This window comes from Typopeltis vanoorti, chromosome 1 (assembly GCF_054136105.1).
Source record: "Typopeltis vanoorti isolate ZY-2024b chromosome 1, IOZ_Tvanoo_1.0, whole genome shotgun sequence".
NCBI lineage: Eukaryota > Metazoa > Arthropoda > Arachnida > Uropygi > Thelyphonidae > Typopeltis > Typopeltis vanoorti.
The window spans coordinates 161,829,492-161,850,339 of NC_143549.1; the positions used below are offsets into that span (position 1 = coordinate 161,829,492).

The 20,848-nt window shown below is 37.4% G+C and overlaps 1 protein-coding gene across 1 annotated transcript in view; it reads right to left on the reverse strand.

The window, feature by feature from the left end:
• Nucleotides 1–20,848, reverse strand: part of LOC150110588 (E3 ubiquitin-protein ligase TRIM45-like) — a 130,347-nt gene that overhangs the window by 82,448 nt on the left and 27,051 nt on the right. Inside the window, exon 2 of the mRNA XM_090394989.1 lies at nt 16,602–16,751. Coding sequence (XP_090251115.1) covers nt 16,602–16,687 — 86 coding nt within the window. The 5' untranslated portion in view covers nt 16,688–16,751. The remainder of the gene's footprint in view (nt 1–16,601; nt 16,752–20,848) is intronic.

Sequence of the window (20,848 nt, forward strand, 5' to 3'; positions counted from 1 at the left end):
GTTAAAGCTAAAATAGACAAACTTATACTACTACTCTTACCAGACAAATTCTTCAATACATCAAATTATTGAGAGAGCACTTATGAATTAACTTAATTAACGTTAGCAGAACACACATAATAAAAATCTCCACAGTTTTAACTGTACTACTGTTAGTCGCACTTCACTATTCCTAACAACAGTAATTAGGTACTGATATCTTTTCTTATTTACTTTTCTCCAAGTAATCAATATAACCTTTTCCTAGGGCAACATAGAATTAAAATCGTAATCCAGATTAACTGGAACTAATCAGAATTTTCGCACTGACTGTCCAGTTTCCTTTTTATCTGATTACGGCATCAACCTTTCTTCATAACAACAGCTGACTTCGCTTATAATATTAAACCTTATGATTCACTACTTATTGGTTCACTTCCGAACACTATATTCATAAATTTCTGCCCTGAGGATTTTATAATCTTGGTTCCGCAAAATCTCTCCTCCCTCGCTTAATAATAATTCCTCTCTCCCTTTCTCTGTCTTATCTATCTATGACCTTCACTCCCACCTTTACCGTTCGAACGTCACGCTCTACTCCACTCGTGGTTGTTTACGCGTGCGTCTCCATGACAACAGACTAAGCGTAAACATTTCGCCAATGTAATGTATGCTATATTACTGCTACATGAGTGATTACATAACATTAAATATTTCACAAATAAGAACAATATAATATTTAAGCTATTTCTTCAACTTTTTGATTACGTATACAGTTAAATATAAAATAACACTTTACGTTACATCATATATATTTGGTTATACAGAATTCTAAACATATTATTATTTTATAAACTAATAGTAGGTCAGGTTTTAAATAATTATTTAATTAGCAATTCTTAATTAAGGAATAATAAATAAATTTATATGAGCCATGATTAATATTTAATAAGCAATGTTAAATGCGAATGAAAAAAAAAATAAATTACATAACATAGCTTCATTCACAATTTAACAGTGCAAAAGAACACTATGACCAAAACTTAGTGGTTTTGGTCACAGTGCTCTTTTGGTTCAGGTCCTCTATCCATAATGCAAGTAGCTTTTCCATATTACCGATAGGACCTTGTCGTTGCTTCGTCAGTATTGTCGATTTAATGGAAGCAGATCCTCTCACAGTCTCTACGATTTTATCCTTATTTTTCAAAGTGGTCGTCACTGTAGAATGAGACCATTCGAAGTCATGTGCGATCACATTGACAGGCTTACCAGCTTCATGTTGCTTTATAAATTGTAACTTTGTTTCAAGATCAATTGCTTGCCTCTTTTTCTGTGATTCTTCACTAGGTTTTTTTTAATTGTGCGTGTAGAAGCCATATTACATAAAACATCACGAAATAACTAACGATAAATACACAAATAATCCATTTCTCAAACACAAAATCAACATAGGAACTGATGAAGATGCGTACCGACTGACGAGGGAGGTTGCCGGTGAAAGCACTGTTGCCACTATGCATGCTTTACCTTATGCTAGCTTGCGTCTTGTTTGAAAGCATAGCCGAAAATGTTGTTTATTCCCTTATGGGATCACAGACATTTTTTGAAAGGACATAACTCGAACGAACGTAAGCCAAGGGATGACTGCATTTAGTTCTTTGCACGATGATTTGAATAGGTTGTTGGTAAGGGAAAACAATAATGTGTGTGAGTTTAATGTGGAGAAATGTAAAGTTATGCATTTTGGGATAAATCAATTACAAGCAGTGTACCACATTGATGGAACCATACTCCAGGATATAGATGAAGCTAGGGATTTAGGTTGTACTGGTAGACAGGGAGTTGAAAGTTCAGAAGACATATTGCTAAGGTAGCTCATAAGATTACTTGGCTATTGAAGAACACACCAACAAGCAGGGATAAGGAAATTGCTATTCCTCTTTATAAGGCTTTGATATGCCTACATCTGATTACTGTATTCAATTCTGGTCTCCTGAGTTTCTTGGGGATGAGGAAGTAATGGAGAGGATTCAGCGTTCAGCAACTAACATGAGTGGGCTGTGGAATGTTCTCTATGAAGGTAGAATGGGAGTGTATGAGCTGCAGAAGTTGGCTGATAGGTGAAAAAGAGAGGATATGATAGAAGCATTTAAGTTACTTAAATGAAATGGGTTGCCTGAGTAAGCTGTTAGTGCTTTGCCTGTTAATGGGTTCATGGAGAGGTATGATAGATTGTGGATCTCCTGCAATGAGTCTTCAGACTCCATAGAGGTGCATGTAAAACAACAACAACAATAATAAATTCACAGTGCTTGTTAGGGGTGGCAGGTTAATTTAAGTGTTAGCTAACAATGGCAGTTACTGGATATTATGTCTCTAGATGGTCCATATGGTATTGACAATGCCTTTTAGTTGGAAAGGCCTGAGTTTTCAAATCACATCTAGGAAGTAAAGAACCTTTATAAGGGCTTTTCAACTGATAGCAAGCTTGTTTCACTTTAGGACAGAAGAGCCTATAGCAAACAAATCCCATGTGTGTGCGGGGTCAGGAGTAGAGTAATTTGTTGATATTCTTCTTGAACTGTTTCTTGCTGAAAGGCTTATACGCTGGTTAAACATAACTAATAATTAAGGAATTGACAGCATACACTAGAAATATAAATTAAAACAACTTTAATAAATACTTTCCGATATTTCGGCAACATCACGTTGCCATCTTCTTGGGAACTTAAAATAAAGAACAGGTGCACGCAAGTACTACCTAACAGCAAATGAGAAACGAAGCGAGGAAGCTACCATTTTCCTAAAGTCCTGATGGTGCCCCCTGGCCGGCTATATTGGTAGTTATTGGCCTTTGGGCTGAAGTTCTTCTGATATATGTTTCCCAAATTTGGGGCAGTCTTATGCACCCAAATTTGTTGAGGTTTGGCATGTTCCTAAGGGCTGAGGCTGATTCCATGAATAGTCTTTCATATTTGAACTTGCTGAGGTGTACTACTGTGGCTTTCTTCCACCACAGTAGAACTTGCTGAGGTGTACTACTGTGGCTTTCTTCCACAGAATAAGGTGGAAGAAAGCCACAGTAGTACACCTCAGCAAGTTCTACTGTGGTGGAAGAAAGCCACAGTAGAACTTGCTGAGGTGTACTACTGTGGCTTTCTTCCACCTTATTCTGTGGCGAGTATCCAGAGCATGGTCTGCAAGCCCAGAGTGGCTGTACTGGTGAAATCGGATGTAGTCCTTGTGTTCTGAGTTTCTGATATTTGTTGTCCTGCCTGTTTGGCTAAGGTAGGACAATTTACAGCTGCAAGGGACCTGGTATACACCAGGTAGGTCTAGGGAAAGTGGTTGGTCTTTAGTGGAGCAGATAAGGGATGCCAATTTTCTATATGGTCTGTAACAGGCGGTTAAGTCATGTTTTTTTAGGATTTTGTTGATTTTTTCCGATGTGCCTTGGATGTAGGGGATGGTGATGGATTTAGAGCAATCTTTTTTTGTGAAGGGGGGGGGGGGAAGGTGGGTTGTGGGTAACTGGTTTAACTATTTTATGGGGAGTAGCCATTGGCTGAGAAAGTGTTAAGGATGTGATTTAGTTCAGTGGTTAGGGCTTGATCATTTGAACAGATAAGTTTTGCCCTCTTGTATAGTGTCTTAATAATTCCATATTGTTGTGAGGGGGGGGGGAATTGTTGGTGAATGTATCTGCCTGTATGGGTGGGTTTTCTAAAAACTGAGAAAACCAAGGTTCCATCAGGTTGGCGGGTGACTAGTGTGTCTAGGAAGGGGAGGTTATTATTTTTAAACAGCATCAAGCATTTTTAGGGAGGTGTTTGGTGCACCATCCCAAATACGAGAGGAGTATTACAATGTTGGTCAGATTTGGGATTTATAGAGTAAGAAACGGTTCAGCAGAGAAGTACTGACTTGAGTGGAAAAGGATGCCAAGTTTTTTTTTGGGAGTGGATGATGTGCTATAGAAGCGATATAATCGTGCCATGAAAGGTTTGGAGTAAGAGTCAATCCAAGAAGAGATATTTGGTCTTGAATGAACATTGTCAAAAGTAAGTGGAGAAGATCTCAGGTCTTTTTTTATGAGAATACAAGCAAAACTGTTTTGGAAACACTGAAGTTAACTAAAAGTTAGCCAAACAGGAGTTTGATGCTAAGATGCAGAAAAAAACCTCACAGGAACAGAGATCCAGGTGAACTGATTCAATCAAAAGTATTTTAGAAGTCTGAAATATTAGATATGATGATAATAGAGTGCTGATCTATAACAGATTAATCTGGAGGAAAATTGTTGATAAGTGATTAGTAATAATTTAAACTTAATCATGTACTACCATCCCTGTACACCCTTCGAGGGTGCATATCCAGAAATTGATGATGACAGTGTATTAATATTATATCAAAGACTATGCAGAACCAAATGACTCATCATATGAGGACTAAATATCTAACTACCAATGTACGTACCATAATCACATGAACAGACTGAGAAGTGCACTTGCCATCCACTTCTGAAAAACATTCTGCTCATTCACCATACTGCAGTAGATGCTCACGGTAGCAATCCCTCAAGGATCAGACAGTTTACCCTTTAAAGATCAGTGCAGGTTCCCTATAGTTTTAGGCAAACTATACTTTATTTAGGAAAAAAATACTGACCACTGCACTCCATTCCTATGAAAACAAAAGAAATGGTAGAAAAGAAAACAGAAGGAAGGAAATTGAAGAAAGATAGAGGAGAGAAAAGGATCTGGGTAGAGGTTAATAGACATACACTAGAGAGTAGTACACATCACTGAACTCATAACATGTACATAATGATATTACTACATGAAAAAACTTGCATCATTACGAACTTTCTATTTACAATCTTCCTCCAAATTAAACTGTTATCTGTCAAGATTCCAATATTATCAGATCTTAAGGCACTTTTTCTCCTAAGGCACTTTTTTTTATTGTATCAATTGACCATAATCTTCGTCTTCCTCTGAGTCTTTTTCCTGCCATTCTGGCAAAAAACACTTGTTCTGCTAACCTTTCCCCTCCCATAGTGTTTAACTGGTCATAACACCTGAGATTATCTCTGCTAACACATTCCTGAATGATAACAATGTCAAGTTCTTTTCAAATATCCTCACTTTTAATATGATACTGCCATTTATTCCATATAGTATTCATCATGATGTTCACACCTCTAATCTTTCTCAGAACCAGTGCCTGGTGGCTGACCATACATAAGTACTGCGACACTGCAGCACCCCCAACGAAAAAATGAAAAAAATATATTTTGTTTGTGTTTATAAATAATAACAATGCTTACAACATTATATAAATGCAATACAACATGTCAAAGCTTATGTTTTGACATTGATTGAATAGTTAATAATTGGAATTGTTCGATTAACTCTTTAGATTACAAAACAAATACACTACGATCTAACGCCGATGTTCGTTTGCGATTGTCATTGCACGTTACGTCATTAGATACACTGCTGTCTGGGCAGTGTATCTTATTATTGCGTGCATTATTTCTGTGAGATATGAAACGTTTATTATTGGTGCGTGTGCATGGTGAACTATTTTTTGTAAATCTTATTTTATTTTGTTAAAATAACATATAATTATTTATTTATTATAGATAGAAGGCTGAATTATGATGAGTGTCACCGTCGAAAATATGAAAAGAATTATATTTTTTCAATTAACATTACATGAAACAAATGGACTGATATCTAACGCCAATATTCGTTTACGCTTGTCATTGCTAATGATACAAAACTTTTATTACTGGTGTTTGTTCATGGTGAGGATGAAATATTTTTAATAAAGCAATTTTTTAATATGTAAATTTATTTATTAATAAATTCATTACTGATTAGGAAAAAAAGTTTTTTTATAATATATATGCAGCACCCCCACTTAAAATTTTCACCGGCTGCCACTGCTCAGAACTTTCATATCTGTAATGTCCAATACTTGATCAAGTGTTTTATCTCTAACCCAGCTCTCAGATAGGTTAAAACTGATTTGAACACTGTCTTGTATATACAGAAAATTTAGTGCTTTTGCCAATTCCTTTCTTATTCCATATAAATGTGTTCTGTTGATTTATTACCATATTATTTGGCTGCATTTGACTACTGTCTACTTTGTTTCTTGGGGATCAAGATATAATGGAGAGAATCCAGAGATGAGTAGCTGAGCTGTTGATAGTTCTCTGGAATGTTTTCAAGTGAAAGTGTTTCGGTTATAAGGTTTAGTTGATAGACAGAAAACTTGGGAGTCATCCTTGGAAGTTGTGTATGAGTGTGGTTATTACCCATGTGAAGACTAAATTTTTTACTTTGCCAAAAGTAGCGTCCCTGAGAGTGAATGAGTTTAAGGAGAGGTACGATAAGTATTATATGTATAAAGAATAGTGTGTGGGTCTTCCACAGTCAATTTTCTGACTCTATGGAGATAGCTATATAATCATCATCATCAAATTCCTGACATGTACCCTCCAGAGGTGTACAGAATATGATAATACTACATGAAATTTACATCATTACTATCTTCCTATCTACAATTTTTCTCCAAATTAATCTGTTACCTAACATATCTGATACTTATACAATAATAATAATAATGTTTTGATTAAAAAAAAAAGGAAATAAAAGAAATTACGGGAAATAAAAATAAAGGAAATAAGAAAAAAAGTTGCAAAAAATAAAACAAATCACAGGAAACAGAATAATGAAATCACACAAGAAATGTTTTGAAAACATAACAAAAAAAAAAAAAAATTGTGAGAAATAAAGGAAAAGAAATGAGAAGCAAAGTAAATGGTAAGAAATCACACATTGACTGCAGACACAAGACAACACAAAATGAAAACATGTAGAAATGCAAATAATACCTGGAGACATAAGAAAGAACTAGAAGAGTATGATATGATCAAAATAAAAATCCACAATTAATATTTAAATTTTGAAATGTGATGTCAACTTAAATTGATGCCACTTATTTGAAATCTTCATATAATCGTCCACCAGGAACACACAAATGATGTTCTATGTGAAACATCTCTGTAGAATTTAATTTTTTCAAATAAAGAAAAGAAGCAATTTTATTTTTCTAATGTCATTTACTGGTTTTCAATTTCAGGAATAGAAGATACAACTGATTCGTGGTAACTAAAATATGAGACTGACCTGTGATTGTAAATTATGTAATCTCTGCTGGAAAAAATTATTATTATTATTATTATTATGTGACACCTCCAAGGAGTCCAAAGAGTCATCAAGGGAGGTCACCTACTCTAAAGCTCTCTGTCTCCACCAACTACAGAGAAAAACATCAACCAACTTCATCTACAGAAGTGCAGCTTCTTGTTGTTATAGTAGCTATAGTAGGATCAGTGTTAGAGTAAGGTCAAACTTCTCTTTTAGAAACTTGACTTCAAACCATAAATCAGATCACAGAAATCAATGAAATCAATGTTGAACTTGCCATTTAGAATCATTATTATTTGATGATAATTTTTATACAACAGTGCAGCACCGTCACCAGCTTAAAATCTATAACATCCTCAATTGATTGCTTTGGAGAAATGTACATGACCATGTTGAGAACAATTTGGCCATTAGACAAAAGATATTCAGCAGCACAAATACCTCTCCCCAGCCTAATGCTTATATATCCCAATTTTTGCTGGCAAATAATATCAAGATGATGAATAATAATGTATGTTCTTATTTTGGTATACTGCAATTCCACCAGCGACAATCTCACTTCATTTGCATGGCACTATCAAAGGTCAAACTTACACGTTTATCATTATTTAGCCAAGTTTCATAGAGCATTAAAATTTGGAAATGTTGAGATCTTCAGATTGAGCTGAAGACACTGATACTGAACAGAAAAAAACATCAAATCTTTTCTGCTTCTGACAAACTTGAGTAAAGAGTTGGGTGGTTCTCAATGAATTACTTGCTAATCTTTAGAACTCCTTTTGGAGAGGCTTTGTCAATTGCACATTATATTATTATTATTTCCCAAGACCTCATTGAGTCAAAGACTCATCTGGGAGGTCCTTTTATCACACACACATCTCATCATACCGTGTCTTAAACACACTCAAACTCCTTGCAGACCCACACCCTCAGGCAAGGCATTCCAATCATTCACAACTCTGCACGAAAAAACCTGTCTCTAACTCCCCTACTCACACCCTCTTTATACAGTTTCCAGGGATGACCTCTGGTTCTCCCCTGATCTCCCACTATTCTCTGTAGAACTTCTCCACCATTGATCTAATAACAACCCCTTACCAACTTGTAGGTCTCTATCATATCTCCCCTCTTCCTTCTCTCCACCAGACTCTGCAAATTACATCTTCTCAATCTTTCCTCATACTCAACATTCCAGAGGTCAGAAACTACCTTAGTCAGTCGCCTTTGGACCCTTTCCAACATTTCTTCATCCTTCTGAAAACCCGGTGACCAAATCTGAGCACGACAGTCCATGTGTGGCCTAATCAAAGCCTTATACAATGGAACAAGAATCTCCCTACTTCTACACGTCAGTGTTCTCCGCATCATTCCCAGAAGTCTTTGTGTTGTCTTCACAATTTTGGCGATGTGTCCCCTAAATTTTAGATCCTTATCCACTATCACTCCCAGATCTCTTATTTCCTCTACTTCCAACAATATATTCTCACCAAGCATAAATTCTGCATCCCATCTTTGTTTTCCAAATTTTAAAACCTTACATTTTGCAACATTGAACTCACATCCCCATTTGCTTGCCCACTCACTCAATTTATTCAAGTTTTCTTGCAAGGCCACAACATCTTCACCACTCTTCATGGTTCGTCCCAACTTTGCATCATCTGCAAACAACTGAATATCTCCATCCAAATCTTTGCCAATATCATTAATATACAAGTTAAATAGTAATGGCCCTAAAACAGACCCCTGAGGCACTCCACTAGTGACTTTCCTTTTCCTGGATATCGCATCCCCATACATAACTTGTTGATACCTATCAGATAGTCTCCAATTACTCTCAACCAGTCTCCAATCCAATGCACTAATCTAATACCCAACCCCCATCTGCTCTAGTTTGACTGTCAACTTATCATGAGGTACTCTATAAAAAGCCTTCGCGAAATCCAAGTGTATTACTGTGTATCCTTCTCCTCTGTCCAAGGAAGCAGTTACTTTATTGTAATAAGTAAGTAGATTACTAAAACATGACCTCCCTCTAGCAAATCCATGCTGTCCATCAAAGATTATACCATTGTTGTCAACCCAACTTTGGATCCTAGTTCTCACAAGCTTCTCCAACAACTTAACCACAACACCTGACACAGAGATAGGCCTATAGTTTGATACTTGAGTTCGATCACCTCCTTTATGAAGTGGCACAATCTTGCCCTCCTTCTACTCTTTAGGAACTTGACCAAGTGCAAGACTCATATTAAAAAAATATGTCAAGGCAGGTGTTAACTCTCTGGCACATTCCTTCAGAATATGTGGTGATATATTATCAAGTCCCAGAGCCTTATTCACATCTAGTTTACTCAACTCCCCAAACACCTCTTGCTCACTTACAGTCAGTCTCTCCACCCCATCATCAACTGCTCTCAATCTCTCCATGAAGTCACATTCACAAAATTGAAAGATCTTTATGAACTGCTCATTAAGTATCTCCACCACACATTCTGCAACAGCTGTCTTTATACCATTTCCTCCAATCAATGTCATCCTTCCATAATCATTCTTTCTTTTGCTGGCTACATATCTAAAGAACTCCCTAGGATTCTTTTTGGCTTCATTAGCTAACTGTTGTTCATACCTCTCTTTAGCTACTCTCACCAACCAAGTCACCCTCCTTGCCTGGTCTTTGTAGACCTCATGAAATTGGTTACTTCCACTTCTCTTATGCTGCCTCCACAATGCCCTTTTTCTCTGTATTGCATGCTTAATCTCTTTATTCATCCATCTCACACCTACCTTATTTAATCTTCTCACCCTTGGAATACATTTAGACATTGCATCTACTAAATAGTTTTTGAAAATCCCCCAAGCTGCATTGATCTCTTTTCCAGCTAACTCCTCATTCCATGCTACACCTGCAAGCTGTCTCCTGAGCTCTTCATAATCCCCCCCGCCCCTTGTAGTTCCACATATACCCTTTTTTCACAGAGGTCCTCGCACTGCTGGCAACCACCCAGGTAATCACCTCATGGTCACTTTCACCAATTGGCGGATGATTTGACACCTCATTTATAATTACATCCTCTGATGAGATGACGAAATCCAAGACTCTTAATCCTTGTGTACCCTCTGTTACATACTGTTTGAGGTAGTTATCCCTCAAAAACTCAAGAAACTCATTTTCTTCACTTCCAGTTGCTATCTCTTCATTCCAGTCTATATTGCCATAATTAAAATCACCCATAATGATCATCCTTTTCTTATTTGCTTGGCTTATTTGACTATACATTTCACTATCACCACCATCCGCATTACCAGGTCTATAACCACATCTCACCAAGTATTTGATTCTATTCACCTCTATCTCACACCATACTGCCTCAAAACCACTGGCCCTATTTCCCTCTTGCATCTCTACCTTGTATGGACATAACTCTTTCTCTATCATCAATAGCACTCCCTCTCCCCTTTTCCCCCTTCTATCCTCACGAAACATATCATACCCTTCCATCTCTATTACTGTCAGGATGTCGTCCTCATCTAACCATGCCTCACTTATTCCGACAATCTTTGGGTGAACAGACGCAATTAGTGGACCCATTTCATCCATCTTGTTTCTTATACTTCTAGCATTGGTATACAAACACGACAGCTCATTTCTGGATCTACAGCTAGTTCCACTGATACCACTCACTCGATGTGATCTCTCTATGCTGGACTGGGGCCATTTCCCTTTCCGCTTCTTCATTTTAGAACCCTTTTCGATTTCATCTATTTCCTCTTGATCCCTGGTCATCCCATTTCTTTCCTGCCTACACATGCTCTCACCTCCTCTTGGAGCATCCACCTTTCTTACGCTGTATACCCCTATCCAACCTGAGCCTCGCCGTTTTCCTGCTTCTCTTGCACACCCATTCTCTTATCTTCTATACTCATACCACTCACTTCCCCATTCATATCCACTTCTTCTATCTCTTCTGTCTTACTCTCCTGCTCTTCCACATCACTTCCCTCCCAATCTGATTCATTCTCTCTATTCACTTCTCTACCTTCCAGCAGCAGTCTCTCCAAGCGACTCACACCATAACCACTCAAATGCAGTCCATTGCTCCCATACAGCTCACTTCGTCCCTCAAACTCATTCTACACATTAACAAACTGTACTCCCATCTCCTCACACATTTCAGCCAGAATATCATTCATAATCCTTGCTCTCTGCCTCATTTCACCACAATCATACCTAGGCAACACACTGACTACCCTTCCTGTCACACTATTCTCTTTTATCTTTCCAAGCAGCCTCCTGACATTCATTCTGACATGCTCTTTGTTCTCTCTCATTCCAATTAACTCTTTTGCTCGCTCCCGCCTCATATCCAATGCCTCAATCACTCTACTCATTTTACCGCCTGGAAAACATACCTTGTGCATTTTATCCTCTAGCGCACCTTTAATAATGGAGTCACCATAGAACGCCACTCGCTCATCTTTTGTTAACTCTTTCATGCCATCATGATTTATTTTAATAGTTTTGACCTGAATTCTCTTAATTTCATTCCGCATCCATTTCATTTCTTGCCTCATCCAATCCAATTCACTGTCCGAATCTCACGACACATTCTCTCTATCATTAAATCTTTCTAACATTCTAACTCTCGACCCCTCTTCTCACTTTCCCTCTCATTCATCCTTCTTTGTTTCTGTACTTTCGATCCAACATATGTCCAACTTTCACTATCATTCTTCTCACTTTCACTCTCATTTATCTTTTTGTTTCCGTACTTTCGGACTAATATGCGTCCAACTTTCGCTATCACTCTTCTCACTTTTACTCTCATTCATCTTTCTTTGTTTCAGTACTTTCAGTCCAACATGCATCCAACTTTCGCTATCATTCATTATTTTTTCGCTATCATTTATTATTTCGATTTTTTTCACTTGCGATTTCTGCATCACGCCATTTCTACTTTCATTCTTTCTCTCAATTTTGTTTCTTTCCGCCACTCTCGTCTCACTTTCGTCCCTTTTAACATCTGTTACAGTTTTCAAATTGCTCTTTTTCTTTTTTCCTGATTTTTTAACATTTTTTCGCCTCTCTTTCTCACCATCCTTCTCTTTCAAACGTGCACTCCTGACACAATCGTTACTAACACTTTCTGTCATCAATTTCATATTTTCATTCATCAGTTCCTCATTCAGGTCACACATGTTTTCTCCAGACATTTTCCAATGTCTGGAGAAGTTCTTATAACTGTCAGGAGAAATAATGTACAATCCACTTACATCAGTTACTCTGGACAAGGTGACATAAATCAACAACAGACCATGGGTTCTTTGGTACACAACCAAATCGAAAATTCCTCAAGATTTATGAATGGTTATTGTGTGCACTGCAATTATGGAAAAGTGATTCCATTTAGCTGACACTGTTTTATTCTTATTCAAAAACACATTGGCTGTGGTGTCTAATCAAAATATGGGCATCACTAATGTTATGTGATAGGGCATAGTGGGCATGTCATTTCTTGGCTAGGGAGGAGCTTTGAAAATTTCATTCAGTCATAATGGATGTGCATTTTTCAAATTCAATGCTTTCCAGTTGACTAACTAAAGCTCCATCAGAAATATCTGTATTTGTGGTGATGAGATATGGTTTGCCAACAAAGAAGGAGACCCATGTGGTAGACTATCAGTGTGTAAAACAGACATTTTATGTAGCTTCTGTCTTACATGGGCCTCTTGGTCTACATTTTTGCACCCAAATTGACTATCAGCATCTTCTTTAGTCAGGAAATGTGATTCAATCAGTTCTCTTTCTGAATCTTCTTTGGAATTCTTTGGTTTAGTATTTAACCAAAATGCTATGGTGTTTTTTTGTTTTTTTTTTTGTTCACAATTTCAAAACTTTGTTTTTCTTAGTGGAATTTTTCAAATTGGTACAGTAGAACTCAAGGTTTTACAAAATGAGTTCACACTGGCTAGATTCTCCATGCTGTAGCAGCACCAAACAGGCTAATATATGTTGTAGTAGCAGACTAGGTAGTAGGGGACAATGATATAATTATTCCCATCAACTGATTTTGTGTTTTGTTCATAATTTGAAAACTTGACAGTTTCCTTACCCAGAAAATAACTATACTTGGAATTTTTTAAGTCAGTCCAGCAGAACTAGAGTTTTCCCAGAATGAGATTACAACAGCCAGTAGCTCCACACTGAAGTGGTACCAGATAGAAACTAATATATGTTGTCTCAGCTGACTGGGTAATAGGAGGATGATGACATAGTTACTTCCATAGTCTGATTTTGGGATATACATGCTGCAAGTTTACTGTGTGGCAAAAATTAAAGGGGGGGGGGAATGCATGTAAAGCTGTTTCACATCAAAAATTAAATTCTACATGCATGTCTGACATAGAACACTGTAGTTCTGTTTTATTTGGTGAAATATATCTGGCTATCTCTCATGCCAAAACTACATGATCACTTTTAGTATCATGTGGTTTTGAATTCTGCTTTCAATCGATGCTTCTATAGTTAAAGCTGCTGATTATTATTATCTGTCTAAATATTTTAGACTTGTTTCCATTTACATTTCCTAGCCTATAGCACCAATTATTCCTGCTCTCCTCAACCTTCCGCCAAACTGTCTTAAAGTCGCTATCAGTACTGCTTCCTTGATCCTCCATTTGAAGAAAATACAACAGTTCTGAGATGATCAGTAATATCTCATTTACCTTCTTTTAGCTGTTCTGTTTTCTCAAAAATTGCTATATTCATTACATTTCATTTGCATCAGTATATCAGCTTACATCAACTGATTTGCTACACACAAATTAACTTTATTAAGATCACAACTCTGTCCCTTTATTACTAATACTCCTTGCATTGGAAAATTTGTTTAACCCTAGCCTGGATGTCTGAGTGTGTAGCCTACCTGCTCTCCTACAAAAAAGCTATGGGTTTGAATCTCATCATGGCATGGAGATTGGTTAATGTCTCTCTCTGCAAAAACACACCTATGCTTATTGGAGGTCTGAAGTGTCCTAAAAAAAGCTCCATTTTTTGTCTCTAGAACGGAGGGGGGGGGGCTTCCAGAATATCTAGCACTTAGCTCACTCACAGAATTACGATCCTCCCTTTCCTTCTCAGAATTTTTCATCTCATCATTCCATAAGATATATGATTTTGCTGGTCCCATTAAGACTATTCTTACAACTCATATCTCCCACCCATCATTATAAGTTACATTCATCACTCCAATTTCTAATTCTCATTTCCCTATTAGGACATACTCTGTTCTATCCAGTTAATGCAATCTACATAACTTGGTACTGTCATTTTTTTTTTTTTTTACTGAAATGCATACCGTCTTTGGCAAACATTACTCTTCTATCCTGAAATTTATCATATAAATCCATATACTCAGGCCTGTTTTCCTGTACCTTCCTGTATATATCCATAATATTGTCCCCTCCCTCTCTCTCTCTTAACTTGCACCACTCATACTTCCCCTTCACTGTCTCTAATAACACTCAAATTTCATGCTACATCATTTCAAATTTCTGCATAAACTGTTTGTTCCAATCAACATAGTCACGTCCTCTGCGGTTCACTCCACATCTTCAGTCATGCTTCTCATTATCCCTCCTTTAAAACATGTCAACATAACATTATTCTTTCTTTCTCTCTTGTGCACACTCTTCTTTGTTCACTATTTTAACTTCCAATCTTCTGCTGTCATCAGTCAATTTCATCTCTTCTTTGCTAAGAACTGTTCTTCTTCCACTTTCAACATCCTCACTTATTTTCACATTTCATACTAATCCCACTACTGCTCCTCATTCATTCCTTTGCTTTCCACTTCCCCCCTCTTCAATCTCATTCTTACCTACACCCAACTCTTTTATATCATTCACAACCACAATTATACCACATTCATTATGTCCCGCTTTACTCATACCCATCTCACTTATGATAACACTCACACTACTTTCACTAGTTTCTTTCATAACAAGTTAATTAATTCACATTCAGATTCTTACTCATGAGACAACTGCTTTCCTCGATGGGTTTCATTTCCCAGCAGATGCACTCATGCTCATCACTCTCAGTCGCTGACAGACAGCTTACTTCCCATTAACTATACTTTCAAATAAAAACTTTGAACACGAGCACGCACGCACGCACACACACACACTTCTACCATTCAAATTAAACTCCCAAAACTTAATTGCCTATTCCAAAGAGTAAATGTAACACCTCACAAAATGAATGAAATAAAAATGCACATCCAACAATTGTAAAATCTTAACTTATATACTGGTTGGTAGACATCTGCTGTGCTGTGAAGTAACTGCACCTGAAATAGAATTAAAACATAAAACGATGAAAATAACATGATAACTACAGTAATAAACTTTAATGAAAAGCACAGATATTTTGTACTGAAAATAACAGTACATCATCAGGCAAGAACAGCAAGCAATTCAAAAAACGGGAATACAGGTAAATATAACAATTAGTTTGTCATTTAAAAATGGTTATGTGTCAATAAAATTAAAAATTAAAAATGTATTTTTTAGATTTATATAATATGAGAATCTGCCAAATTTGGGGGAGGGGGGACAATAATTCTAATTCAGATTAGGCCAGTGTAAAAGGGCTTCACAACTTTCTTTGAAGAGGTGTTTATATTTAAAACTGCTTCTATGGAGAAGGTGAGCTTCATCCCACAGGACACTATTTAATTTTTTTTTTTTTCCATACAAAAAGATTACAACTAAAACATGCCACACCTATACAGAGCTCTACATGTTTTCCACTAAATCATGAGCAGACAGGTATGGCAAACATATCCTGAACACAGTCAGACAATTTATAAAAAGCACATGGATTATAATTTCGATTCCCATATCTGGTCTGATCACTATTCACAGACCTGCTGAACAACAATTAGTCACTATTACAATGAAAGAATGCAAATAAAGAAAACAAAGTACAGATCTAATGTACCATTGCAGAATTCAGAAATGCATGCATTAACTTTTTTTTTTCGCATTAGGTATAATTAATATAATCATGAGCAGATCATAAGGACTGCTGTTATAACTGGTGGAGGATTTAAGGAAAAAGTGTTGTTTTTTTTTTAAATAAAAAAAGCACTGGGTCCTTAAATTGACATTTCGGTTCCAAGCTTTAGCAATAGCTCATAAATGAAACTGACAAGAAAAGCTCAGCTTATATGCATCTGGTTAAGTGTGTCTCTTTAGCTACACAAAGTTGTGTTCGTTTATTCATAATTCAAATATCCTCCTTTTTATAAAAAGAAATATGGATGAGAATCACTGAATTACATGAAAACATATTCAAACTCAAAAGATTATGGATGAGAAAATAATATCTTTAGTTACCTTAGTGAATCAATACAGGTATCTAGTACTTCGGATAACTGATCAAGGCTTTCAAGGTATGAATTTGTTAAACCACCCATTGGCATGAACTGATCTGAATCGTAAGAATGGTGGGATCACAGCACATATATCAGAAACTGCTGATAGAGTCTGTACCATAAATATAAAATATGTATATTGTCAGTTTACAATTACAAATACTGATTTACAATCTATAGACAATAAAAAAATAAACTACATTATTATTATATGGGTGACTCCACCAAATCCCAGTCTAGATGATGTCTACCAATAGCTCACCTTAAATTCAAGTCATTTACCACTCCCTCCAGCAATATATCTCAGTCAACTAGTCGAAATATCTGCTACTAACTCCATTACTGGCATAATCTACTCATCTTCTAGGAAGGACCCTTCAAATTCTCTCCTTTCCTCATGCACTGAAAAATATATCTAGTCTCTAACATCCATTCAAAAACTTACCATTCCTTAATTCTCATAATCAATAATCAGTAATCTTGATATCACTTTAATTATTTCCTTCTGCACCTGCTCCATTTAAACATTGCCCTGAAAAACAGCCAACATATTTGCACTGGTCATATAAATGCCTTATGAAGTGGAACAACATCCATATGCATCAGTTTCTTTCTCACTGCTAGAGTAATCATTTGCACTGATGTTTACAGTTTTACAATATGCTCCTGAAATGTAACTCATATCCAAGATTCCTTGAGTCCTCAACCTCCTATAGCAAAAATCTCAACAATCTAATATACAGCCTGAATTTCTTCATTCCCAAATACAAAACCTTACATATACCAACAGTGAAATGGCAAAGGCATTTGCTCTGCTTAAAAACATTGCTTCATCACCAAAGAAGTGTATATTACTTTTCAAACCATTCATAATATTATTACTATACAAACTGAATGACAAAAACGACCAAGGATGGAACTCTGATGTGATCTCTTTCCTTGACTTTATTATTATTATTATTATTATTATTACGGGCAACTCCAGGGAGTCATTAGACTCATCGAGGGAGGCCCCAAATCATTTTCATCACAACTATTCGACATTCATACAGTATCTATCATACCTCGCCTTAAACTCATTCACTGTCACAGCATCCACCACAGACTCAGGGAGCGCATTCCACTCATTCACTACTCTAAAAGTAAAGAACCCAGCTCTAACACCTTTACTAACCACACTTTTGCCCAGTTTCCATGGATGTCCCCTAGTCCTCCCACAACCAGCCCTGTTCTCAAAAATATCTTCTGAATTAATTTTATAGAAACCCTTCAGTAATTTGAATGTCTCAATCATATCTCCCCTCCTCCGCCTATCAACCAATTTTTGCAACCCACAAATCCTCAACCTGTTCTCATACGGTTCATTCCACAGACCTGCTATCATCTTGGTCACTCGCCTCTGGATCCTCTCCACCTCCTCCCCATCAAGAAGAAACCTAGGAGACCAAATCTGAGCACAGTAGTCGAGATGAGGTCTTATCAAGGCTCGATACAGAGGAACAATAACCTGCTTGTCTCTGCTTGTCAACGTATTCTTCAGCAACCAAGTGATTTGATGAGCTGATTTGGCCACTTTTGCAATGTGTCCCCTAAATTTCAATTCCTTATCCACCAACACTCCTAAATCTCGTGCCTCATCAATTTCCTGGAGCACGGTTCCACCAATGCAGTAAACTGCCTCCCATCTTTTCACCCCAAAATGCATAACCTTACATTTTGCCACATTAAATTGACATCCATTCTCCCTAGCCCAGACCTCCAATCTATCCAAATCATCCTGCAAAATTTTGACGTCATCTGCATTCACTATTGCCCTACCCAACTTCGCATCATCCGCAAACAAATGAACTGTTCCTCTCAGATCCTTTCCTATATCATTTATGAACAAATTAAACAGCAGTGGTCCAAGAACAGATCCTTGTGGCACACCACTAGTCACAGGCCGTCTTGTGGACTCTACTCCTGAGTAAACCACTCTCTGATATCTCTCCGTCAACCACCCTCCTATCCATCTCACCAACCCTATGTCCATTCCCATATGCTGCAATTTACTGATTAGAATTCCATGTGGTATCCTGTCAAAGGCCTTAGCAAGGTCCAGCAGAATCACTGTAAACCCATTACCCTTATCCAGTTCAGCCGTCACTGTGTTATAATACGTGAACAAGTTACTGAGGCATGACCTACCCTTCACAAAACCATGCTGTCCCCGATACAGTATCCCATTTTCTTCTATCCAATCTTGTATTTTCCTCTTGACTATTTTCTCTAAGACCTTGATAATGATTCCTGTTATGCTGATTGGCCGGTAATTTTCAACAGCAGCCTTGGAACCACCTTTGTGCAGTGGAACTATTTTCCCCTCTTTCCACCCCCTTGGGACTGACCCAGTCCTGAGGCTCAAATTAAACATAATGGTCAAGGGCACTGACAATTCTTTGACCGCTTCACGTACGACACGAGCTGGTATACCATCCAATCCCACAGATGTATTGACATTGAGGTTCTGTAATAGACTAGTTACCTCTACCTCATTCATCACAATTCCAGTATAAGCTGTTGGTTCCTCCATTTCCGCAAAGCCACCACCTGGATGATATACTCTTGCAAAGTGCTCGCTCAGTAATTCCACAACATCGACTGATTCAGTTACCTCCCTACCCTCAGCATTTTTTAAGATCATTCTACCATGAGCATTTTTCCTTTTACTTGCAACATATTGAAAAAACCGTTTGGGATTCTCTTTGGCCTGCATGGCCAATTTCCTTTCGTAATCTGCTTTTGCTTTTCTTACCACCCTTGTTACCATCCTGGCCTGAGCTTTATACTGTTCATGCACCTGATGGTCACCCTTCTCCTTAAATTCCCTCCACAATTGTTTCTTTTTTTGCAGCTCAAGCTTAATAGTGTTATTCATCCATTTAACCCCTACCTGATTTATTATTCGGACTCTTGGTATACAGTCAACCATTGCCTCCTGCAAACAGTTCTTAACCACCTCCCATGCACCATCAACATCCAGCCCTTGCAGTTTTACATGCCATGGCATTGAGCCAAGCACACACCTAAGCTTGTCATACTTACCAGCCCGGTAATTCCACATATACCCTGTCTTAATTGTAAATTCGACTCCTTTAGCCACCTCCCAAGTCATGACCTTATTGTCACTCTCACCAATTGGTGGCAACATGGTCATGTTCGTTACAGTTACATTCTCAGTTGCAATTACTAGGTCCAGCACTCTCTGCCCCTGGTATTTTCCAATACATGTTGCCGTAGATAGTTGTCTCTTAATAACTGCATAAAATCCAATTCCTTCCTCCCATGTGCCCTCTCCTCTTTCCAGTCAATGTTACCATAATTAAAATCATCCATAATAATTACCCTCCTTCCATTCATTTCTTCTATTTGCTTATGCATACTATTCCCACCATCCACTCCATCACCCGGTCTATAGCAGCACCCAATTGTATATTTTGTTCTGCTAGATTATATCTCACACCAAACAGCCTCAAATGTGCTTTTTTCCCCATCCTGCAGTTCAACTTCTATACTCCTTGGCTGAAGCTCATCAGCTATCATCAATAACACTCCTCCCTCCTTTTTATTCACCCTGTCACTCCTGAACACGCTATACCCATCGCATTCAATCCCACTAGCTTTATCATCTTCTGTCAGCCATGTTTCACTAATACCGACAACCTGTGGCCTGGAAGTGCCAACCATGGCCAAAAACTCTTCCTTCTTGTTCCTAATACTCCTGGCATTAGTGTACATGAATCGCAGAAGCCCATTTGTCCCATCCTTACTTTGATTCCTTATACTAATTATCCCATTCTGATTTGTTGTCCGTCGTACTCGCCCGGGCATAATATACTCATTCATACATTTTATGTACCTCCATAAACCACTTTTTGATGTGTTGGGCAGTCAACCTCTTATTCATGACACCAATGGGAGATAAGGAGAGTTAAGGAGGAATTGTTCTTGGTTTGCTACTTTTTCAACTTCATGTTGACATTGCAAACAGTTTGTGAGATGAAAAACAGGAATAGAGTTATCAGTAATAATGTTATTATAGAGGATTTCTTCAGGAGCCAATAAATAAGCTGGATGAGTGAGGATATCTACTTAACTGTAATCTGCACAAGAGAATTCAGAGGTAGGTAGTCATATACTATATCATCATCAGATTTCTTGAAGATCTGG